At 44.9% G+C, this 26,486-nt stretch overlaps 1 protein-coding gene across 1 annotated transcript in view; it reads left to right on the plus strand.

Moving 5' to 3' along the window:
* cdh23 (cadherin-related 23) overlaps positions 1-26,486 on the plus strand; it is a 694,191-nt gene that overhangs the window by 21,402 nt on the left and 646,303 nt on the right. Inside the window, exons 2-3 of the mRNA XM_078428607.1 lie at positions 3,330-3,415; positions 9,667-9,747. Of these exons, the coding sequence (XP_078284733.1) occupies positions 3,352-3,415; positions 9,667-9,747 (145 nt within the window). The 5' untranslated portion in view covers positions 3,330-3,351. The remainder of the gene's footprint in view (positions 1-3,329; positions 3,416-9,666; positions 9,748-26,486) is intronic.

The raw sequence follows: 26,486 nt of genomic DNA on the forward strand, positions 1-26,486 counted from the left end.
TCATTGAATGTGTTCAATGGCTCAGTTGTACAGTGGATTTGAGAGTAACAGTGAATGATCAGGAGGGGGAAGCTGAGAGCCCGATCTGAAAGAATGACGTAGTTGCACCACTGTGCTGACTTTGCATTGATTTAGGATTATGGTGTTGAAGATGGGGCTGAAGTCAGTGACATGGAGTCTCGTGGGTGTCGATGTTATCCAGATGTTCCAGGGATGAGTGTGATCCCAGGATGATGCTATCTGTAGTGGAGGTATAGCAGTTGTAGACACGTTAGTGGATCAAGGCTGCCCTGCCTTGGAGGCCTGAGGAGCTGAGGAGAGCCGCGACCTATCTTTCGTAGCACTTCACGATGGCTGTCAGAGCTACCAGACAGTGGTCACTGAGGCGTGCTAACTTGCTGTTATTTAGCAGCAGTGCAACAGTGGTCATCTTGAAGATACAACATGCAGGAACACCTCAGCATGTCGGGCAGCATCTCTGGAGAAAAGGACGAGGTGACATTTTGGGTCGAGACCCTTCAGATTGGACCCGAAACGTCACCTCTTCCTTTTCGCCAGAGGTGCTGCCTGACCCGCTGAGTTACTCCAGCATTTTGTGTCTACCTTTGGTGTTAACCGGCACCTGCAGTTCCATCCGACACACAGTGGTCATCTTAAAGCAGGTTGGAATCTCAGAATAGCACAGGGAGAGGTTAAAGATGTCCACGAATACTCCTGCCAGCTGATCCGTGCAACTTTTGAGGACGTGGCCAGTGTCTCTAGTTGCTTTCTGAGAGTTGACTCTCGGGAAGGCCAATCTGTGATGGTGACCATGGATGGAGGCACATCCGTTGAAGTGGGTGACATCAATTCATTGCCCTCTGTTGATAGTCGTAGTCATAGAGCGATACAGTGTTGAAACAGGCCCTTCCGCCCAACTTGCCCACACCGGCCAACATGTCCTAGCTACATTCGTCCCACCTGCCAGCATTTGGTGCATGTCCCTCCAAACCTGTCCTATCCATGTACCTGCCCAAATGCTTCTTAGACTTTGGAATAGTCCCTGCCTCAACTACTTCCTCTGGCAGCTTGTTCCATACATCCACCCCCTTTTGTGTGAAAAAATTATCTCCCACTTAGCACTATTGTTTTAAGTATGGATTTATACTTAGAAACCTTAAGGAATGTATAATTTGTTTCAATTCAATCTAATTAAACCTAAGAGATTACTGAACACCATGAGCAGAAGGATTGGCGTGCAATTTTCTGTTTAAATTGGAAGATCAGTATGTTTTAATACCAATTAGAATAGCTAAGTACTATCCCACTAAATCAAAGAAGGTTGTTCATGATTTTTTTTGTGGGCTAATGCAGGAAGATGAACAAGGTTTTAAATTAGATTGGTCTTCATCACATAACTTACTTGCCTCCATTTATATGAGGGTACTGATTTGAGAATCCTCCACAGGCACACTCCCACCTGCACCCTCCGCTCTGCCGCTGCCAATCTCCTATCCCCCCACATCCGGACTAAACTCAGATCCTGGGGGGACAGGGCTTTCTCCATCGCTGCTCCCACCCTATGGAACTCACTACCCCAAACCGTTAGAGACTCCCCCACACTCACCACATTCAAAACATCGCTGAAGTCTCACCTGTTCAGCACTGCCTTCAACCACTGAAGGTCACCTCACCTACTGTCTCCTTTCTCTGTTCATTTATTTATTTACTTATTTATCTATTTATTAATTTCCCTATGTTCTCAAAATCTCTGTAAAGCGTCTTTGAGTATATGAAAAGCGCTATATAAATAAAATGTATTATTATTATTATTATTAATGATCAGCCATGATCACATTGAATGGTGGTGCTGGCTCGAAGGGCCGAATGGCCTATGCCTGCACCTATTGTCTATTGAGGCAAGAAACGGCTGGAATCTCGAGCAAAACATAAAGTTCCTCGGCAGGTCAGGCGGCATCTGTGGAGGGCATGGACAGATGACGTTTCAGGACATTCCACAGATGCTGCCTGACCTGCTGAGATCCTCCAGCACTTTGTGGTAAGCTCCATGGATGCACCTGCCTTGCCAGGGCGATAAATTGTGGGCTTGGTTTCATATCCCTGCAGTTGGCCCACTTCCCTGGGCTAATATTTAATAATTAATATTTATTGAATACATCTTGCCCGATGGGTGTACTCTCTCCCATCAGGCAAGAGGTACAGAATTGTGAAAACGCGCACCTCCAGATTCAGAGACGGCTTCTTCCCAGCTGTTATCAGGCAACTGAACCATCCTATCAACAACTAGAGCGGTCCTGAGCTACCATCCTCCTCATTAGAGACCCTCAGACTATTGTTATTTAGACTTTACCACATAACCATATAACAACTACAGCACGGAAACAGGCCCGTTCGGCCCTACCAGTCCATGCCGACCACTCTCTCTGACCTAGTCTCATCTACCTGCTCTCAGACCATAACCCTCCAATCCCCTCCCATCCATATACCTATCCAATTTACTCTTAAATAATAAAATCGAGCCTGTCTCCACCACTTCCACCGGAAGCCCATTCCATACAGCCACCACCCTCTGAGTAAAGAAGTTACCCCTCATGTTACCCCTAAACTTTTGTCCCTCAATTCTGAAGCTATGTCCCCTTGTTAGAATCTTCCCCACTCTCAAAGGGAAAAGCCTACCCACGTCAACTCTGTCCGTCCCTCTTAAAATTTTAAAAACCTCTATCAAGTCCCCCCTCAACCTTCTACGCTCCAAAGAATAAAGACCCAACCTGTTCAACCTCTCTCTGTAGCTTAAGTGCTGAAACCCAGGCAACATTCTAGTAAATCTCCTCTGTACCCTCTCCATTTTGTCGACATCCTTCCTATAATTTGGCGACCAGAACTGCACACCATACTCCAGATTCGGCCTCACCAATGCCCTGTACAATTTTAACATTACATCACAACTTCTATATTCGATGCTCTGATTTATAAAGGCAAGCATACCAAACGCCTTCTTCACCACCCTATCCACATGAGATTCCACCTTCAGGGAACAATGCACAGTTATTCCCAGATCCCTCTGCTCCACTGCATTCCTCAATTCCCTACCATTTACCCTGTACGTCCTATTTTGATTTGTCCTACCAAAATGCAGCACTGGACTCTATCTTGCAGTAAACGTTATTCCCTTTATCATGGATGGCTCGATTGTAATAGTCTATAGTCTTTCCCCCGACTAGTTAGCACACAACAAAAAGCTTTTCACTGTAACTCAGTGCACGTGACAATAAGCTAAAAGAGAAACTAAGTTGAGTTTTAATCCTTTGCTTTTTCTGTCTGTCCACCAGGTAATGGCAACGGCAGTCCAAAATGAAGATGGGTCCACTTCCCCGCGTGTTTGGCTGGTTGCTTTTTCTGCAGTCTTTATCACTGGGTGAGTATTGTCACAGAGCGTGTTTGTGGCGTCAGACTCTTGAGGATAAGGTTGAGCAAGTAATTGCCAGCCAAATCATCTGAAACCTTTTACATTGTGTGTTTCTGTCAGGTCGTTTCATTGCGTTTTAATGCTGCAAAGTCATCCGGGAATAACTGTTGAATGAAAAGCAATGGATGTACACTGTGGATAGTGACAAGATCGCTGTGTTAGTTGCTGTTCCGTGTTATTCCGTGCTGATGTCACCAATATTTATTCCCAATTCCTCAATGGTCCTGAACCGCGGAGGCAGATGGTCAAACACGTTGTTGGGTCTAGTGTCGATCCGTGAAACCTGGTAAAGATTGCAGGTCTAATGGAGGGTCTTTTGTCTACTTTGGAGCTACTTTGTCAGCTCCTCATCCAAGCCTGACTGACATCCGATCCTGAGTCTTTCACCTTGCTGCAGGCCAGCCTCCCTCGATCGACTCTTTGTAAAGTGGAGATCCTGCAAAGATCTCCTGTCCCTGCCGAAGTTGTACCAATTATTGTTTCTGCTGCTGTTTTACTAAAAAATAAAATGCTGGAAGCACTCGGTGGGTCAGGCAGCATCTGTAGAAAGAGAAATAGGGATTTCATTTAGAATTGTGAACATTAACTCTGCTCCTCCATTTTCATAGATGCTGCCTAACATGCTGAGTGTTTTCACCAGTTTTTGATTTGTATGGACAATAGACAATAGGTGCAGGAGGAGGCCATTCGGCCCTTCGAGCCAGCACCGCCATTCAATGTGATCATGGCTGATCATTCTCAATCAGTACCCCGTTCCTGCCTTCTCCCCATACCCCCTGACTCCGCTATCTTTAAGAGCTCTATCTAGCTCTCTTGAATGCACTCAGAGAATTGGCCTCCACTGCCTTCTGAGGCAGAGAATTCCACAGATTCACAACTCTCTGACTGAAAAAGTTTTTCCTCATCTCAGTTCTAAATGGCCTACCCCTTACTCTTAAACTGTGGCCCCTTGTTCTGGACTCCCCGAACATTGGGAACATGTTTCCTGCCTCTAACGTGTCCAACCACTTAATAATCTTATACGTTTCGATAAGATCTCCTCTCATCCTTCTAAATTCCTGTGTATACAAGCCTAGTCGCTCCAGTCTTTCAACATATGACAGTCCCGCCATTCCGGGAATTAACCTAGTAAACCTACGCTGCACGCCCTCAATAGCAAGACCTGGTTAAGTGATGCTTCGATCCTAAAATTACTCCCCTGTGTTCATATCCTTCCAGGATTACTCTTCCTTCCAACACCTGTCTCTATAATCTCGTCTTGTCACACTGTCATCTCCATGTTCTCTCTTTTCAGCATCTTGTTCAACCCCAAATTCAGATGGTCCGCTACCTGATAAAGTGATTTCTGCTGCCAAGATCCAAAGATCACGAGTTTCCTCCCTCATCTCCCCCCCGCCTCTCCTTTGCTCCCTTTCAGCTGAACCTGATAAACCCATTGTGTAGTAAGGAACTGCAGATGCTAGTTTATACTGAAGATAGACACAAAATACTGGAGTAACTCAGAGGGTCGGGCAGCATCTTTGGAGAAATAGAATAAGGTCGATTTGGGCCGGTATGTCTGAGGTAGGGTTCAGATGCCTATTCTTTTTCTCCAGAGATGCTGCCTGACCCATTGAGTCACTCCAACATTTTTTGTCTTATCTTTGGTGCAAACTAGCATCTGCAGTTCCTTCCTATGCCAGCTGAGTTAATGACCCATTGATTTGATGAGTGAAAATCAAAAACTGCCAACGTGGGGAATGCTCAGCAAATCACTCAGCAGGAAAAAGAGAGAGCGAGCAAGTTAGGTTGCCGTTCCATCGTCCTTTGACGAATGAATTGATCGTCTGTCTGAGCATCCCCTTGCGTGACTTGGATGAAGCTTGTTGTATGAAAGCTCCAGTGAGCAGGTTGGACTCAATTAAAATATCTGCGGAATTGAAAGTTCAGCAGAACTATGGAACCGATACACCAGTGATCACACTCAACAGAACCCATGTAGAATTGGGTATTCCCCAGAGCTTTAATTAGTTGGTTCTCCACAACTTCCCAATATGTAATTTTTTTTGAAATGTTATCGATCTTTTCTTAAGAGACATCAGTTTCTGCTTATAATCTCTTTTTTCCCATTTGAAAATTTCTCCTTTCATTTCAGAGTTTGTGAGCAAATTCTGAAGTAAAGATGATGGTCTGAAGTACACCTTCGCCATTTTAAGATGTTTGTGTGTGTGTGTGTATTGTGTTGGAGGGGGTAGGGGGTCAGGCATGGATGATGGGGGGGCTGGAGGATCTGGCATGGGCAAGTGGGTGGAAAACTGGGAGGATCGGAAAGAGGTTGGGGGGGAAACACACAGAGGGGAGATGACCTAAAATTGGAAAATCCGCCGTTCTTGGCTTTGGGTTGTAGACTACACAAGTGGAATACGAGGAGTCGTTCCTTTAGTTTGTGTTGGCCTTCACCTTGGCATTGGAGAAGGTCAAGGATGGACCGGTTGGCCTGGGAATAGGAGAGCGGGTTTTTTCCGGGGTGCTCTGGTTTCCTCCTGCACTCCAAAGACGTACAGGTTTGCAGGTTAATTGGCTTGGTGTAATTGTAAATTGTCCCTAGTGTGTGTGTGTGTAGGATAGTGTTAGTGTGTGCGGGGTTCGGTGGGCCGAAGGGCACTGTATCTCTAAACTAAGCTTTAGATATCTGCAAATTGCCGTTGGGGACTCCCAAGGGTAAAGCTTAGGAGACGAGTTTTCTGGGACTCAAATGTGAGTGAATGGACTCCACCTCCTGTGATCTGATCACTTAGTCTGAAGAAGGATCTCGACCCGAAACGTTGCCCATTTCTTCTCTCCAGAGATGCTGCCTGACCCGCTGAGTTACTCCAGCATTTTGTGTCTACCTTTGATCACTGATCAAAGTGAGCAAATAGCTTGTGGGCTTGTGCTAAACGGACGTGTGCTAAAGGACATCCTTGTAATTGAGGTAGTGCAGCGTAGGTTCACGAGATTGATCCCTGGGATGGCGGGACTGTCACATGAGGAAAGATTGAAAAGACTAGGCTTGTATTCACTGGAGTTTAGAAGGATGTGAGGGGATCTTATAGAGACATATAAAGTTATAAAAGGACTGGACAAGCTAGATGCAGGAAAAATGTTCCCAATGTTGGGGCAGTCCAGAACCAGGGGCCACAGTCTTAGAACAAAGGGGAGGCCATTTTAAACTGAGGTGAGAAGGAACTTTTTCCACCCAGAGAGTTGTGAATTTGTGGAATTCTCTGCCACAGAGGGCAGTGGAGGCCAAATCACTGGATGAATTTAAGAGAGAGTTGTAGATGGAGCTCTGGGGGCTAGCGGAATCAGGGGATATGGGGAGAAGTTGGGCACAGGTTACTGATTGTGGATGATGAGCCATGATCATGATGGATGGTGGTGCTGGCTCGAAGAGCTGAATGGCCTCCACCTGCACCTATTTTCTATGTTTCTATGTCTCTGTTCTCGCAGTTTTGGAGTGAGAAATGCTCTCTCCCATTGTTGCAAAAGCTGAAAACAAAAAAGAAGGTTGCCCCATATGTGTGGCCACACAGTGAGGGCATCTTAAAATGCATGCTGGTACTGTGCTCCATGCTCACTGTTCAGCACTTTAAGGGCTGATGGCTGATAGCTTGAAAAATCATTAGTATTCAATGAAGTGAAAAGAAGTGTAATTATATAGTGATGGTTCGGTGAACTGAGTTGCATTGAATGACAGGGGTCAGAAGTTATTTTCTACATTACTGAACTCTTAACAGGTTTTTTTTAATATTGGAAGCTGTAGACTGCAAAATAGAATATCAAAATATAAGTTAATTTTTTGCATTCAATTGTGATGTTGATGGTATATTTTACATTTCCGTGGTCTTTTATTTTGTTTTGAATTTAAATGGGGTTGGGCAGTCCCAAAGTTGTTTGGTGTGGAGTTGAGAACATTTGCCAGATTTAACATATTTAAGAGTCATACTGAAATAGGCCGTTCAGCTCGGTGAGTTAATGCCTTCCATCATGCATCAATCTTGAGTGAATAATTCAGCACTGATCCCATTTTCTTTCTCCCGATATTCCAAACATCTCATCCTAGAGTCTGCCATTCACTGGATGTGAATGCATTCTACCATTCATTACTTGGAGTGACCAATTAACCTACACATCCATGAGTGGAGGGGAGTCTTGATAGAAGTATATAAAATTACTAGACAAAGTGGACCTGTTGGGCCCAAACCTCTCCTGCATTGGTGCAGCACCCTGTCCTCCCCCCCTCCCCTCTCTCCTCAACCCCCCCTCCCTTCTCCCCCACTCCCCCCTCCCCTCTCCCCCTCCCCTCCTTTTAAACTTCAAAATGTGAATAACAAAAAATATAACACCGATTTCAATGAAACTACTTGCTTTATCACTAAAGTGACAATGGTGAGTAAGGTGGGCCTAAAATTGTCGCGCTATCGTGTACCGTTTTGGCTGAAGGTCAGTCACAAACAACATAACAAACGAGAGTTTTAGTATATAGATGAGAGACATAGAGTAGTCAGAACCACGCGGGTCTCAGAGGTTACGGGGAGGAGGCAGGAGAATGGGATGAGGAGGGAGAGATGGATCAGCCATGATTGAATGGCGGAGTTGACGATGGGCCGAATAGCCTAATTCTGTTCCAATCACGAGTGGTCTTATGACCGAGTCCTCACCGACCAGCGATCAACCCATACGCTAGTTCTATCCTACACACTTGGGACAATTTACTATATTTTTTACTAAAGTCAATTAACCTACAAACCTGCACGCCTTTGGAGTGTGGGAGGAAACCAGAGCACCCGGAGAAAACCCACATGCCCACCGGGAGAACGTGCAAACTCCGTACAGTCAGGATGGAACCCTGGTCTCTGGTGCTGCAAGTCAGCAACTCTACCGATGCGCCACTGTGTCATCCCAAAGGCCAAGTGCATCCACAAACAGGGCCTCTTTGTAGACAGTGCAGTGTCACAGTGCTCAAGATACTGTCCTTGAGTTAAACATTTAGACCAAGGCTCACTCTCCATCCTTGGGTGCCTACAACAGAGGGCGGCCAGTCTCCTAGTGCCAGTTCATCGGCCAGAGTCTGGTTGGCTGCCTTATTTCCCACAAGAAGGGTCTCGACCCGAAACGTCACCCATTCCTTCTCTCCAGAGACACTGCCTGTCCCGCTGAGTTACGCCAGCTTTTTGTGTCTATCCTCAGTTTGAACCAGCATCTGCAGTTCCTTCTTACACAGTAGTGGGTCCAGAGTTGCATACAGGCCAAAGTGAGTAAGGAGAGCAGGGCATCTTCCCTGGAGGACGTTGTAGCAACAGCCCATCAGGTTCAGCAGTTTTGTAGTGTTGTGGTAATGGAGACAACCTCTCTTTTTTTGGGGGTCCCAGATGAATTTGAGCTTTGAATTCAGCAGTTGCTGTGGTTGAATATGAACTCATCCCTGGATCAATGGTCCAGAACTTTAGCAGACAGTCCAGTACCTTAACCACAAGATTGACCGTAAGGTTCTTTGGTATTCTAAGAAATTATGAAAGACAGTACACGCATGCAAACCCCCCTCCCCCCACTCTAGTTCTCCGACTAGTTTCACTGTCCTCCTGATTCATTTTACTGATTGCATGCCTTGTTGGCACCTCGGCCAACAATGGACCATTCCACATTTCCTTGTTCATCGTCCGCATTGTCTTGATCATCCTGACCTTGTGCGGAGTTGGTGCGTTCTCCCTGTGAACTGCGTGGGTTTTCTCCGGGTGCCCCGGTCTCCTCCCACACTCCAAAGACCTCCAGGTCCGCAGGTTGATTGGCTTTGGTTAAATTGTAAATTGTCCCCAGGGTGTGTAGGATAGGGTTGGTGTGCGGGGATCGCTGGTCGGTGCGGACTCTGTTCTTGGGCCTTTCTCCGCGCTGTTTCTCCAAACAACAATAAACAACAGCATCACCCGAGTTCTGACTTGATCCATCCACCTACGTGACACCACTGAGCCACATGCTGGCCTCTTTGGCAAGCACTAGTTGGTTTGTTGTAAATGGTGTGCTGGAATACGGAGTTACGCAAATAGTCCACCTTACGGAGAACATTGTGTTGCAATCGATTAGCTACAATCAATCTTACAAACTAATTGTGTTTCCAAATCAAGGCTCTGCAGAAGAACCACTCCAGTTAATAATTGATGTTATTGTCTGTTTGTTTGCAGGTCTGGCTTACAACCAGCTACCTTATTTCCTGAACTACTACTTCGATCAATATTTTTTAGTCTATGAAAATGTCTCTGTTGGTGAGTATTTGGTGCCTTTTTTAAAGATTTTTTTTTTAAACCAATGTTGTGTTGTTGAGGCAATGTAGTTTGAAAAAGCGTTGTACACTTGCTGGGACTGTTGTCCAGGTGTTTGTGGAGATTCATGTGGCCCCATTGGAAGTGGGAGCGGAGGATAAACCATGTCCCATCCAACATTCCTCATCCCAAAGATGAATGTAAATTCTAATCCCGTCGATTTGTGGCTACTGCATCCATTACTGTTTTGTTGGAAACCTATTGTGAAGTGTACGTGGATGTGACTGAGTGAGAAAGAGATAAAGGGTCAAATGAACAGAAGAACCTTCATATCCTGAATGCAAAATTCAGCTGAGCATTTCCCGTTTAATGTAGACCAGAGCCGTCAGTGCAAAATGAACGAGCAGATTGTGGCGGTTATTTATTGGTCGTGCCTGCCCTTTTGGCTTGATGTTTGGAATTTAATGCTTATTTTTGCAGTCGATGGAGAGGCTCAGTGTCCAGTGGAGGCTGAGGAACAGATTGAAGGGAGGCAGTGCGAATTATAACTCGAGTAACTCTGATTAGAGCAGGAATGAGATTGAATCGAGGCATGGGGAACAATGCTTATTGGAACTGTGCAGAATGCATGGGAATGCAAAGAAGCAAAAACAGGAAAGCAATTTGTTTCCACTGCCAATATGATTCAGGTTTGGTGGTTTTTTTTTCCTTAATGTTGATTTAATAAGCTATTGATCACTGCAAGCAAATAAATAAAAGAAGAAAATGCTGGAAATATTCAACAGATCAAACAAGAGTAATGGAGTTAATGACCTTTCATCAAAACTGCCTGACGCATATATTCTCACCATTTAGACAGATATAAAATGCTGGACTAACTCGGAGGGACAGGCAGCATCTCCGGAGAGAACGAACGGGTGACATTTCTGGTCGAGACCCTTCTTCAGACGTGAAATGTCACCCACTCCTTCTCTCCAGAGATGCTGCCTGTCCTGATGAGTTTCTCCAGCATTTTGTGCCTGTCTTTGGTTTAAACCAGCATTTCCTTCCTACACATTATTCTCAGCATTTTCTGTTTTTACTTCCAATTTTCCACCACCTGCTTTGTCTTTTGATTGCAATCAAAGAATTTGGCTCTGATCCTGCAAAGCAAACTGATTCTGCTTTCTCTGGCTGCAACGTGCAAGTGGGCACTGGGTTTGTTGAAGTCTCCATTGGGTCAACAAGCATAGATTAACATTAGTCCTCACGGAGAAACGTGGATGGTCCAATATGTGGATGGTCCAATGTGGAGAGATAGAGAACAAATGAATGAGAGATATGCCAAAAAGCAACGATGATAAAGGAAAACAGGCCATCGTTAGCTGGTGGCAAGGTGAAAACGAATAACACATTGGAAGAAAAGGTTATTGTTTTGAATTTGTATATTGTTGTGCTACCTTGTAAACTTGAGGAACAATAATTCAACCTCGGGGGTCCAGAACAAGGGGCCACAGTTTAAGAATAAGGGGTAGGCCATTAAGAACTGAGATGAGGAAAAACTTTTTCAGTCAGAGAGTTGTGAATCTGTGGAATTCTCTGCCTCAGAAGGCAGTGGAGGCCAATTCTCTGAATGCATTCAAGAGAGAGCTAGATAGAGCTCTTAAGGATAGCGGAGTCAGGGGGTATGGGGAGAAGGCAGGAACGGGGTACTGATTGAGAATGATCAGCCATGATCACATTGAATGGCAGTGATGGCTCGAAGGGCCGAATGGCCTCCTCCTGCACCTATTGTCTATTGTCACATCATAGTTTCAGGACTAAATATTGACCTCAACTTTGGGTAACTTGTTCTGTCTACAATATCTACATCAGAGCTGGCCATTTCTACCTATCTTTGGGTTTTTTTGGCTAATTTTTATCTCTCTCTCTCTCTCTCTTACTGTAGCCTGGGCTACTGGGCATGTCCTGAAACTCCGCTGTTTGCTGAAAAAGTTTAGTCTCATCCTAGCTACCTGGCTACATCTAATTCTCCCCGCATAAAATAATTTGGCACAGGAAAGAACCACAGATGGTGATTTACACAAATAGATCGAGTTAGTTTACAGATAGACACAAAATGCTGGAGTAACTCAGTGGGTCAGGCAGCATCTCTGGAGAGAAGGAATAGGTATGTATTCCTTTAGGATATACAATAAAAAGGTATTTATTTTCTCCAGAGATGCTGCCTGACCCACTGAGTTACCCCATTCCTTTAGGATATACAATGAAACGGTATTCATTTTCTCCAGAGATGCTGCCTGACCCACTGAGTTACCCCCTGCAATTTGTGTCTCCCCCTGCAATTGTGTCCCATTTCTGATGAAAGATCTCAGACCTAAAAAACGTCAACTCAGTTTCCCTTTGCATCTATGCTGCCTGAACTGCTGAATTTTTCCAGCATTTTCTGGGTTTTGTAAAAAAAAAATCGGATCTCCAACATCTGCATAGAAAAAGAAAATTCATTTACGATCAAAGTGCTGTCATGTTATAGAGATACAGGATGAAGCAATAAACTGAGCCAACCAATTGTGTCCTACGTGGGTAAACACGCAAGAACATCATTGAACTGATTCAAAGACATCCCCATGTCAGAGCTAATCATTTATCTCTCAATTGACACTCTCAAGAGATCTGCTTGATATATTGTCCCTAGTTTGAAGGATGAATGAATGACTGAATGGTAAAGTTGATGGGAGATTGCTGTGTTTCCCATGCTGCGGCAATGATTGCACTTGAGAAATATTTTGCCTGTCTCGTGTTCGGAGATTGAATTGTCGAGAACAACACGAGGGTTCTTTTACATCCAAACTAGATAGCTTCCTTGTGAAAGCAGGTGTGTCCGAGAGTGAATTAAGAGACGATTCATGCAAGATAGTAAACTTTTACTGGGTCCATGATCTGCAGTACATAAATTTTATGAAGAACAGATTAAATGCTTAGTTTGGGCTGCCTCTAATGTGGCACACAATGCTTTTGTACCAGATGCAATCAATTTGTCGTTGAGAATGTATTAAATGACATTAAGTGTACTGCCATAAAGCCATAATTGATTTTTAGGCTTCAAGTGGCTGCATTAATGACTTAGGACGGCACGGTGGCGCAGCGGTAGAGTTGCTGCCTTACAACGCCAGAGACCCGGGATCGATCCTGACTACGGGTGCTGTCTGTGCAGAGTTTGAGAGACCTGCGTGGGTTTTCTCCGGGATCTCCAGTTTCCTCCCACATTCCAAAGATGCACAGGTTTGTCGGCTAATTGGCTTGGTAAATTGTCTCCAGTGTGTGTAGGATAGTGTTAGTGTGTGGGGATCGCTAGTCTGTGCGGACTCGGTGGGCCGAAAGGCCTGTTATCTCGCTGTATCTCTAAACTAAACTAAACTTGATGTTCAATGTAATCTTTTGTTAATCAGCAATGTACAAATATTTCTGGAAAAGAGTTGTGAATCCCTGACACTGATCTCTGGGCCAGTGCAGTTGATGCATTTCCAGTTTGTCCACATGGCACTTCCTATCTTTTACCAAGTCTAGAGATACAGCTCAGAAACGAGCACTTCATCCCACCGGGTCCGCGCCGACTAGCGATCCCCGCACATTAACACTATCCAACACACACTAGGGACAATTTACATTTATAGAAAGCCAATTAACCTACAAACCTGTATGTCTTTGGAGTGTGGGAGGAAACCGAAGATCTCGGAGAAAACCCACGCAGGTCACGGGGAGAACGTACAAACTCTGTACAGACAGCATCCGTAGTCTGGATCGATTCAGTGTCTCTGGCGCTGTAAGGCAGCAACTCTACCGCTACGTGTCTCCAATTATTAGAAAGATGAAACGTTGACTTGAGTTTCAGTGGCACCTAATGAAAGGGCGTCAGTAAATTTTCTTGAACCATGTTGTGGTCTGTTTGTTTAATCATGCTCCTGTCTCAGTTGTGCCCACATTTACCTGTGTCTCCAGGGTCACTAATGATCAGATCTTTACTCCAGAAGATGCATTGATATAAGGTTAATTAGTGATAGGAGCAGGACTGGGCCATTTGGCCCATCATGTCTCCTCCACCATGTATTCAAGGCTGATCTATCTCTCCCCCCTAACCCCATTCTCCTGCCCTCTCCCCATAACCCTTGACACCCGCACTAATCACGAATCTATCCACCTCTGTCGTAAAAATTTATGAAGCTCAAGTAGGTAAATATGCCATGTTGGCCTCGATTGTCGAACTTGGAAGCATTACTGCACAGAACATTTATGCTGACAGATTTCTGAAACCTCAGTTAATAGAGTTTGTGGGATGCCAGTTAATGAAGCTTTAACTGCATTGGATTCCAATATTCTGGTCACTGCCGTAGGATATGTTACCCAGTTTTGTTCTCGCTACCTGTCTTGGCAAATTAAGTATAAAAGGTGTCTTATTTCAAACGCAATTCTTCCAGCGCATTGGAAGGTTTGTTGATTTTATCCCAATCTTGTGTTTAAAGAGATCGATTGTGAGGACTTGTGTTTTGAGCTCTTGAAGTTGGGTTTGAGCTATCGGTACAGATGTTTGGCATGAGCATCGGTGTGGACACTGGTGTGGTAGAAGCCATGTTACTCATGCTTGTACTGATAATCAGTCCCTCGGGAAATGGAAATCATTTTCAAATCGGCCCTTCACCTTTTCCACAAACCCATTTGATCCCTTGAATGATTTCACTGTTGCTTCGATTTACTTGCTATTGATAGTCATAGAGTGATATAGTGTGGAAACAGGCTCTTCAGCCCAACTTGCCCACACTGGCCAACATGTCCCATCCAGACTTGTCCCACCTGCCCGCGTTTAGCCCATATCCCTCCAAACCTGTCCTATCCATGTACCTGCCGTAACTGTTTCTTAAATGTTGGGATAGTCCCAGCCTCAACTATCTCCTCTGGCAGCTTGTTCCATACACCCAGCACAACTTTGTGTGAAAAAGTTACCCCTAAGATTCCTATTAAATCTTTTCCCCTGCACCTAAACCCATGTCCTCTGGTATAAGAAAATAACTGCAGATGCTGGTACAAATCGATTTATCCTCTGGTCCTCGATTCCCCTACTCTGGGCAAGAGACTCTTTGCATGTACCCGATCTATTCCTCACATGATTTTATGACTCTTTGCTACAGGAAATTGAGCTCCTGATGAGTCCTCCTAGGGCCAGTATTTACGTGAATGGACCAGTTAAGGAGTTTAACTGAAGTATCTGACTTTTTCAGGCAAAACTAATGCCTTTTTAAAATAATTTCTGACTGCTTTGGTTACATTTTCTTTTCCTGAGGTCTATTTCACTAATCCATTTAGCATCATTTTTATACTTGTTCTTGATGTGTTATTCATTTGTCAGAAACCTCCCCCAGCTCTCCAGTACACCTAGTATAAGAAAATAACTGCAGATGCTGGTACAAATCGATTTATTCACAAAATGCTGGAGTAAGTCAGCAGGTCAGGCAGCATCTCGGGAGAGAAGGAATGGGTGTCGTTTCGGGTCGAGACCCTTCTTCAGACTGATATCATATCATATCATATCATATATATACAGCCGGAAACAGGCCTTTTCGGCCCACCAAGTTCGTGCCGCCCAGCGATCCCCGTACATTAACACTATCCTACACCCACTAGGGACAATTTTTTTACATTTTACCCAGCCAATTAACCTACATACCTGTACGTCTTTGGAGTGTGGGAGGAAACCGAAGATCTCGGAGAAAACCCACGCAGGTCACGGGGAGAACGTACAAACTCCTTACAGTGCAGCACCCGTAGTCAGGATCGAACCTGAGTCTCCGGCGCTGCATTCGCTGTAAAGCAGCAACTCTACCGCTGTGCTACCGTCGGGGAGCGGGTGATACATAGATAAGGCAATTTAAGGTGTGAAAACTGGATAAAGGGAATGGAGATCAAGGAAAATGTAGAAGAGATGATTGTTAGTTGGGAGAATGTAACAACAAAGCAAACAGAGATAAAATGTAGTCGGAGACAGTAAAAACTGGTCGGAGAACTGGGAAGGGGAGGGATGGAGAGAGAGAGGGGAAAGCAAGAGTTGCTTGAAGTTAGAGAAGTCAATGTTCATACAGCTGGGGTGCAAGCCACCCATGCAAAATACAGTATGAGGTGCTGCTCCTCCAATTTACACTGGTCCTCATTCTGACAATGGAGGAGGCCCAGGACAGAAAGGTCAGTGTGGGAATGGGAGGGGGAGTTGAAGTGTTGAACAACCAGGTGATCGGGTGGGTTTAAGCAGAGATGCTCAGCGAAATGATCGCCGAGCCTGCGCTTGGTCTCACCGATATACAGGAGTCCACAGCTGGAACAGCTGACATTTAGGCATTTATTGACTCACACCTATGTTCCTGATGGGTATTCCTTGATGCACACAACAGGGCTCTTGCTAGTCATCCTGACTGAAAATGAAATAAAGGATTAAATAGCACAGAGTGTTACTAGTATTAGTGTTATTGCATTTGTATATTAATGTTTTGAGAACGCATTGTTATTGATGATAAGAAATCGGAAAGTGCACACAATTTCAAGGGTCAAAATCTGTATTAAAAGGTTGACCGTTCTGAGTGGAGTCTTCGAGTGGTGCAGTAACTGGGACTCCAAGTAACTGGGACTCCTTGCGCACAAGTAAATAAAGTGTGTCTGGAAAATGAATGCATGTTGTCAGTCCAGTTGATCGGCGACCACACCTGTTCCAACATCGGTTGAGAATCCATGTCAGTTTTAACGTGAGCCCTTGGCGCAAGCAAGTTAAAACTGCAAAGGACAAGTCGCATTATGAAAGACTGGCTGATTCATTGAAAATTATATGTGCAGTTTTCAAAATGTAAATGCCGAACTTGAGTTGGTGAAACACTTTTGGCTCTCGAGTCTGCTTAAAGCAATTCATTTCAGTGCATTATTTGTGCAGCTGAAAAATAAGTGTCCAGCCATTTCTGCTTCGTTTGAATTGTTTTCCCCATGGGTCTTCTCCGGGTGCTCTGGTTTCCTCCCACATTCACAAGGCATACAGTTTGTAGACTGATTGGCTTGGTAAAATTGTAAATTGTCCATAGTGTGTGTAGGATAGTGCTAGTATGTGGGAATCGCTGGTTGGCATGGACTCGGTGGGCCAAAGGGCCTGTTTCCACGCTGTATCACTCAACTAAACACTCAGGAAGATCCAGAAACAGTGGGGCTCTGAGATAATTTTTCACCTTAAAGCTTTGTAGTTATCCATATAGTATAAGAAAATAACTGCAGATGCTGGTACAAATCGAAGGTATTTATTCACAAAATGCTGGAGTAACTCAGCAGGTCAGGCAGCATCTCGGGAGAGAAGGAATGGGTGATGTTTCGGGTCGAGACGTTTTGGGAAGAGAGGGACAGAGGAACTATCTAAAGTTGGAGAAGTCGATGTTCATACCACTGGGCTGCAAGCTGCCCAGGCGAAAAATAAGTGTCCAGCCATATCTGCTTAGTTTGAATTATTTTCCCCATGGCCAGCATGGGTTTTCTCCGGGTGCTCCGGTTTCCATAATGTTATCCATAATGCATTGAGGATAATGCTAGTTATCCATAATGCATTGAGGACTGTGTATAATTATTGGATCTCTGCTGAGGTTGATTGGATCTATGATTCTACCATCGTGACTAAATAGGTCAGATCCCATATTTTCCCCAAAATATCGGGAACATGTTTCCATTAATTCCATTTGCTTTTATAAGAACGTCTCGAATTAGAAACTGTAATTACATTCTCACCAGATTTATGCCCTAAGGGGGGAAATATTAATGAACGTGAGGAGAAAGTGTTTTACCCGTGCGCTTTACCGCACTGCTGTTGGTTGGAACTTGCCGTGCGGAAATTGGCTGCTGTTTACAGTGGTCACCACGCCTTCTGAAAGCACTCCAGGGCCGTATGTTCCTGTGGGGATCGAAGCTGTGATGGGTGTGTTATGAATTATAGTTTATCTTTTCACTTTTTCAGTGCATTTTCACACCTCGAGTTTCCCTCTCCCCTGACACTCAGTCTGAAGAAGGGCTGTGACCCGAAACGTCACCTATTCCCTCTCTCCCGAGATGCTGCCTGACCCACTGAGTTGCTCCAGTACCTTGTCTATCTTCGGTGTAAACCAGCTTCTGTGGTTCCTTCCTACACGACATAAATGCAGATCATTTGTTGATCTTGGTTAGTTTAATTTTCACGTTGTGTGTGGTACCGCACAAAAACTCTGGCTATATTGAATCTTGGCTGTGGTGACTAGATTTAGTTTAGTTTAGAGATGAAGCATGGAAACAGGCCCTTCGGCCCACCGGGTCCGCACCAACCAGCGACGTTAACCCCGCACGTTAACACTATCCTACACACAGTATGGACAATTTACATTTATACCAAGCCAATTAACCTACAAATCTGTGTCTTTGGAGTGTGGGAGGAAACCGAAGACCTCGGAGAAAACCCACGCAGGTCACGGGGCAAACTTACAAACTCCATACAGACGGCACCCATAGTCGGGATCGAACCTGGGTCTGTGCAGTAAGGCAGTAGCTCTACCACTGCAACGCCGTGCCACCCTGTGATTCGGCGATCGCTTCGCTCAACACCTGCGCTCAGTCCGCATTAACCAATCTGATCTCCCGGTGGCTGAGCACTTCAAGTCTTCCTCCCACTCCCAGTCTGACCTTTCTGTCATGGGCCTCCTCCAGTGCCATAGCGAGTCCCACCGGAAATTGGAGGAACAGCACCTCATATTTCGCCTGGGCAGCTTGCAGCCCAGTGGTATGAACATTGACTTCTCCAACTTTAGATAGTTCCTCTGTCCCTCTCTTCCTCTCCCCTTCCCAGATCTCCCACTGTCTTCCTGTCTCCACGTATATCCTTCCTTTGTCCCGCCCCCTGACATCAGTCTGAAGAAGGGTCTCGACCCGAAACGTCGCCCATTCCTTCTCTCCTGAGATGCTGCCTGACCTGCTGAGTTACTCCAGCATTTTGTGAATAAATACTTTCGATTTGTACCAGCATCTGCAGTTATTTTCTTAAACTTCCTGAAGCGGTCTGCCTAATCCCTGGAAGTCCTCTAGTACTGACAATGTACCTCCCGATGTCTTCAACATATTTCTCCCATTTGGTCACTGTAATTTCTGTGTAGCATCAATAGACAATAGGTGCAGGAGTAGGCCATTCGGCCCTTCGAGCCAGCGCCGCCATTCATGGTTGATCATCCACAATCAGTACCCCATTTCTGCCTTCTCCCCATATCCCCTAACTTTAAGAGCTCTATCTAACTTTCTCTTGAAAGCATCCAGAGAATTGGCCTCCACTGCCTTCTGAGGCAGAGAATTCCACAGATTCACAACTCTCTGGGTGAACAAGTTTTTCCCTCATCTCTGTTCTAAATGACCTACCCCTTATTCTTAAACTGTGGCCCCTTGTTCTGATCTTCCCACAACATCGGGAACATGGGAAGAACGATGTGTATTTATGTGGAGCCCATCATAGCTTTGGCCCCAGCATTACTGCCAATAACGCAGTATGTTTTCATAGTGCAGTCACCATTGTAATACGCCAGCGGATTCCTGCACAGTTACACATGATAAACACAAGCATATAAAGTGCAGCTCTGAAGAAGGGTCTCGACCCGAAACGTCACCCATTCCTTCTCTCCCGAGATGCTGCCTGACCTGCTGAGTTACTCCAGCATTTTGTGAATAAATCGATTTGTACCAGCATCTGCAGTTATTTTCTTATATATAAAGTGCAGCTCATCCAGTCCTACAGATGACCTCTGCATTACAGCTGTTTGGGTAATGGAAATTTGCCTCTGGAAAATTCACAAATCTTTATCCCAAAATTTAAAACGTTGAATAAAATTTATTCTTATGTAATTTATGCGAGGTTAAAAAAATAAAATAAATGGAGCACTTTTTCCCCCGACTTACATTTCTTGGTGTTGATTATGTGACTTTGCTTTATGTAAAATCGAGATAGTTATACCCCCCACCCCCCTATCCTTCTGCCGCCTCCTGGTGAGAATGGAGTCAAAGATTTTAAATTGACGTGTTATAAAATTAACAAACCTGTGTTCACAAAGAATCTAAAGATAGACACAAAAAGCTGGAGTAACTCAGCGGGACAGGCAGCATCTCTGGAGAGAAGGAATGGGTGACGTTTTTGGTCAAGACCCTTCTTCAGACTGACCCGTAACATCACTCATTCCTTCTCTCCAGAGATGCTACCTGTCCTGCTGTGTTACTCCAGCATCTTGTGTCTATCTTTGGCTTAAAAACCAGCTTCTGCAGTTCTCTCATTCACAATTAATTTGGTCTGTTGAGTCACAACAAGCAAAAGGCTATCGGTTTCATTGTTCTGGTTCACGTTTGGTGCTTAGAAACAAATAAACTATCTTGCATCTAGGTGATCGGATGGAGGAATGTGATCAGGGGCGTGTGGCAACTGTAATGAGAATCGTAGCTGACTCATTCTGTCAGCCAACCCTCTTAACGAGCAGCATTAGGTTCAGTTTACATGCAAGGAACAAAGCCTTTATTAATGTGCGAGACATTTATGGGACCATGGAGTAGAATTTGTTCCTATTGGCATAAGCTGGGTACAAGTCCAATGCTTGTACTGATGGATATGACACACTTAGTGCTGGGGGCTCACATGTTAAGTTCAGTTTCAGTTTAGCTTGTTCTCGCGTGTAACGAGGTACAGTAAAAATCTTGTGTGCAAACCAGTCAGCATAAAGGCCATACATGATTGGAATCGATCAAAATACATGATAAGGGAATAACGTTTAGTGCAAGGTAAAGCCAGCAAAGTCCGATCAATGAAAGCCCGAGGGTCATCAAAGAGGTAGGCAGTGGTTCAGCACTGTTCTCTGGTTGTGGTCGGATGATTCAGTTGCCTGATAACAGCTGGGAAGAAACTGTCCCTGAATCTGGAGGTGTGCGTATTTTCCTGGGAGTCGCTGGGTCCCCCTTCCTCCTGTGTCGGGCCACCGCTGAGGTTTAGTTGTTGCTCAGAAACATTGTGTTACCCTCGCTGGTCTTCCGACAGAAGAGATCAGTTCAGCTCGACACCCACAAACATTGTCGGCCGAAGGGCACGTTTACAGATGAGATCAGTTCAGCTAGACACAACGTGTAGGGAAAAAAAAACTGCAGATGCTGGTTAAAATCAAAGGTAGACACACAATGCTGGAGTGACTCAGCTGGTCATGCAGCATCTCAGCTTTAGATAGTTCCTCAGTCCCTCTCTTCCCCAGCATCTCAGGAGAAGGGTCTCGACCCGAAACGTCACCCATTCCTTCTCTCCCGAGATGCTGCCTGACCCGCTGAGTTACTCCAGCATTGTGTGTCTACCAGCTTGACACCATGTTTGGCACAAACATTGTTGGCCGATGGGTACATTCCCATTTTGTTTTGTTCTGTTCTGTGTACCTTCATTGCCAGTTCAGCCTGAATGTTGCACTGCTTTCCTGCTTCTGATCATGATGAGAAAATAAATGTAGTTCTTCGGAACATTATGTGCTGGCTTCCCTCTTCAGCAAAAGCTGGCTTTATCTTGCACTAAACGTCATTCACGTTCTTCCCTTATCATGAATCTGTACATTGTAGATGGCTTGATTGTAATCTTGTATTGTCTCTTTCTGCTGACTGATTAGCACGCAACAAAAGCTGTTCACTGTACCTCGGTACACGTGACAATAAACTAAACTCAAGAAACCCGCGAGGTCTTAGTTTGCCATCACCCCCTGGAAATATATTGAAACAAAGCTTCATAAGTGATAGGAGCAGAATTAGGCCATTCAGCCCATCAAGTCTACTCTGCCATTCAATCATGGCTGATCTATCTCCTCCTCCCAACCCCATTCCCCTGCCTTCTTCCCATAACCCCTGACACCCGTACCAATCAAGAATCTATTTATAGACACAAAATGCTGGAGTAACTCAGCGGGACAGGCAGCATCTCTGGAGAGAAGGAACAGGCGATGTTTCGGGTTACCTGCATCTGCATGTGCAGTTCTTTCCTATACACAAATCTATCTATCTTTGCCTAAAAAATATCCATTGACTTGGCCTCCACAGCCTTCTGCGGCAAAGAATTCCACAGGTTCACCACCCTCTGACTAAAGAAATTCGTCCCCATCTCCTTCCTGAAGGAAAGTCCTTTAACTCTGAGGCTCTGACCTCTGGTCCTAGACTCTCCCACTAGTGGAAACATCCTCTCCACATCCACTCTGTCCACCCCTTTTTCCTGCTAAGCTAAAATAATAGAGGTTAGACACACAAAGCCGGAGTAACTCAGCGGGTCTAGAGAAAAGCAATGGGTGACGTTTTGGGTCGAGACTCTTCTTCTCGACCCGAAACGTCACCTATTCCTTTTCTCCAGAGATGCCACCTGTCCCGCTGAGTTACTCCGGCTTTTTGTGTCTACCTTTGGTTTCAAACCAGCATCTGCAGTTCTTTCCTCCACTAAAATAAAAGATTTGACAAGCAAGCATAATTAAGTCACTGGTTGTTTTTTGACACGGCTCTCTAAATTGAAAATTAAAGAGGATATGATTGGGAAAATGTTGATGAGAATCTTACAGTCCCATGTTGTAAAAATGTAATTTGTTATTCAGTCACTGAAGTGTGGGATTGGAGTTTACAATCTTGCAGGCAAAGGATTGGATTTAGTCAATTGACCCTTAAATGAAGGGAACTCGATGTTAATCGTTGGCCCATCCATTTGGTGAAGGATAACTCTTTTAATAGCCAAAGCTAAATGGTTTTCAAGCTGCCTTTTGTTGCGAGCTTGAGATAAGACAGTACAGGTGCTCTGGAAGGTTGTGGATAGCTGGGCGTGGGTTCAAAGATAATTTGAAAGTGAATTGTTTGGCGGATATCAAACAGCAACGCATTGCTTAAGTGGCTCATGGGTGTACTTTGTGCTTGGCACTGCAAATTGAAGATTTTATCTGAGCTGCGTTTATTGTACCTTTATTTTTTCTCTGCATATTGCCATTGCAATGAAATGAAAGTCATGTATGGTTTGAGGCGTTGCACTGTTGCTTCTGAGTCGGAAGCTCTTGCCCACAGCAGGAGGTTTGTGCAAAACCTGACCCCTACTTCTATAATGTAGGGATGGGAGAGGTTGCGAGGGATGTGGGCCAAACGGCAGCATAATGGGACTGGCTTGGATGAGGTATCTTGATTGGCATGGATGAGTTGGGCCGAAAGGCCTGTTTCTGTGCTGCGTGACTCTATGACTAGTGGCAAGGGAAGGCCGGGGAGGGGAGGTCAGTAGCATCTTTGGGAGACCAGTCTACCCTATCTTGAGAACGAAACATTAATCTGAGACTTCATCTAATCTCGAATGAACGTGAAAGTCGATAAGCGAGGAGGCAGACCTTTCAGCCCACCAGGTCTGTTCTGACCATCAAGGGCACACTACACTAATCCAATGCCAGTCCTGTCAACTTGATGTAGAATTTGTCTGCTTGCCTTGGCACTGGGAGCTATTTCCAGAGGCCAATCAACCTGCGTTAGAATGTGGGAGGAATCTGGGACATACAGTCACAGAGCGTACAAAGTCCACCCATGGAGCACCGGAGGTCAGTAGCTAACCTGGTTTGCTGGCACTGTGTGGCAATCGATCCATTTGCAGTGTAGAAATACATAAGGGATTAAAGTTTAGTGTTAGGTCAAGCCAGCAAGTCCAATCAAGGATGGTCTGAGAGTCATCAAAAAGGTAGATAGCAGTTCAGCACTGCTCTCTGGTTGTGCACAGTCAGGAAGCATCTCTGGAGAACGTTCAGTTTCGTTTATTGTCGCGTGCACCGAGGTTCAGTGAAAAGCTTTTTGTTGCGTGCTAACCAGTCAGCAGAAAGACAACACATGATTACAATCGATCCATTTACAGTGTATAGATACATGATAAGTGAGTAACGTTTAGTGCAAGGTAAAGCCAGCAAAGTCCAGTCAAGGATAGTCCAAGGGTTACCAATGAGGTAACCGATTTGCATCTCAATATTTGTATATTCAACATTAAAAGCCAATGGATCCTCAAAATCTGAGGCACCCGGTCCAATCCTTCACCGTACAGCAAGAATTTAAGTGTAGATAGACAAAATGCTGGAGTAACTCAGTGGGCTATGCAGCATCTCTGGAGAGAAAAGGGTCGCATCAAAGTACAACATGGATTGGTGAAGAAGGGTCTCGACCTGAAACGTCACCACCCTTCCATGTTCTCCAGAGATGCTGCCTGATCGGCTGAGTTACTCCAGTGCTTTGTGCATTAACCAGCATCTCCAGTTCCTTGTTTCTACCTCAGTTCTAAGTGACTTCTCAAGAGGAGACAGCAGTGTAAAAGAGCTCCTCCAGCTGTAAAGCACTTTTATATATCCTGAAGTCAAAGGTTTAACAAAAGTACAAGCCTTTAATTTTATTTCTTGCTGTTAAGCCAATAAAAAACAGGGGGAATTGCTTGGTCGTGTGGCTACTCATTGTGGTGATATTTGCTGCAGGGTGCAAGTGGAATTCTATTTGCATGTCGAGGCAGCACTTTCAATGAAATTGGTTCATGATGAGTGTCGCTCGATGCAAGGGAAATAGAAATGCACTGTCTCAAAGCTGTGGTTTTAATTAAACATTCACTTCAGTGGTGAACAGGCTTTGAAGTGCTTTCTCCTGACTCTTATTCAAAAGCAGCAGGCGTAGATGGACTTCGTTCCTGAAGATCCACCTTTGCAACTCGATAAATGGCCGCGGTTATTCCCATTGTGCAATTTCATTTGAAAGTTTAAAGATCTTACGAATGGAATTTGTATTTTCAACATTAAAAGCCAACGGATCCTCAAAATCTGAGGCACCCGGTCCAATCCTTCACCGTGTAGCAAGAATTTAAGTGTAGATAGACAAAATGCTGGAGTAACTTGTAAGGGCTAACATTACGAACGCAGCAATGTGGGTTTTATTGCAGGAGTGTAAAAGCTCCAGATCGGATTATTCCTGGGGCATCCTGTTGTCAGCATGGAGGCGCGGTTTATGGCTGATCGGATCCTCTGATATCAGCAACTGGCCTCAAAGCTTTGAAGTGTTAAGAAGAGCATCTTGCCATATGGACTGCCCTTTGTTCCAAAGAAAGAAGAGGTCACGACGGACACAACGGACAAGGAGGTCCCGAAAGACACATAAAGATTTATAGGGCATTGTAAACTTGCCATATAAGGCAGTGATGGAAAAATACTGGCACATGTATTTAGGGTATAAAGGATGTGTAAATGTAAGCTTTCGGAGAGAGAGACTACACTAGCTTCCTGAGCGTTTCTAAACGCTCCGGTATCTAGGCTCTCTCCCACCTGGGCGAGTAGAATAAAGAGGTTAAATGATTTTGGTTGTCTGACTATTCTGTTAATAGGTCACGAACTACAACAAACTCAGTGGGCTAGGCAGCATCTCTGGAGAGAAAAGGGTCGCAACCCGAAACGTCACCTATTCCTTCAAGCCAGAGATGCTGCCTGTCCCGCTGAGTTACTCCAGCAATTTGTGTCTGTCTTCGATGTAAAACAGCAGTTCCTTCTTACAGAAGAATTTAAGTGTTTATTTTGGCTTTGTGACAGTCTTTACCTAATGTATAATGATGCAAATTTGAACTCCACGATTATTTATCATAACCGTGAAGTCATTTGGATCCTCGGGTTAGTAATGAAATATTTAGTGCTCTTTATAAGACTTGCCTTAATTGCTGTTGAGAATCTCTGCTGGGGGGAATGTCACGTGTTATTAGTTGTGTGGGAAGGAACTGCAGATGCTGGTTTACACCAAAGATAGACATAAGACTGGAGTAACGCAGCAGGACAGGCAGGCTTCTCTGGAGAGAAGGAATAGGTGATGTTTTGGTTTGAGACCCTTCTTCAGACACTTTTAGCTATCTGTTGGACACAATTTGATGTTTAATTTAGCTTAGTTTAGAGATACAGCAGAGAAACAGGCCCTTCGGCCCACCGGAACAGCACCGACCAGCGATTCCTGCACACTAACACTATCCTACACACACTGGGAACAATGTTTTACATTTACCAAGCCAATTAACCTACAAACCTGTACGTCTTTGGATTGTGGGAGGAAACCGAAGATCTCTGAGAAAACCCACGCGGTCACAAGGAGAACGTACAAACTCCGTATAGACAGCACCCGGGTCTCTGGCGCTGCAAGTTCTGTAAGGCAGCAACTCTACTGCTGCACCACCGTGCCGCCCTATTGATCCTTGATCCTCAGCTGATGGTTTGAGCCCCATCCTTGGGCCAGAGCCCGCTGTCCCTTCTGATCCACCAGTGCAGCACAGCTGACGCGTTGCATTTCCTGCACCGCTGTGAATGAGCTGAAGCCATGCCTTCTGATTCCTGCGACATCGCAGTGATTCTTGTGCATTTACTTGAGTGAATTGCATTGCAGCGAATGTTTTTCCCTTGCATTGCACTGCAAGGAACAAATTGTCTCACTGCAAACTGCAGTCAGCATTGCGCCTCTGAATTTACTGCCTGTGAGGTGCCTTAGAGACATTTTAGCAGTGTGGTATTGTAAAGTCTTTGTTTACCTTGGGGAAGTTGGGTTTCCTTTTTAAAATGGCGACAAGGGGGCGGCACTGTGGTGCAGCGGTAGAGTTGCTGCCTCACAACGCCAGTGACCCGGGTTCGATCCTGACTACAGGTGCTATCTGTACGGAGTTTGTAAGT

The sequence above is a fragment of the Rhinoraja longicauda genome, chromosome 35, assembly GCF_053455715.1.
Source record: "Rhinoraja longicauda isolate Sanriku21f chromosome 35, sRhiLon1.1, whole genome shotgun sequence".
In the NCBI taxonomy this organism is placed as follows: Eukaryota; Metazoa; Chordata; class Chondrichthyes; order Rajiformes; family Arhynchobatidae; genus Rhinoraja; species Rhinoraja longicauda.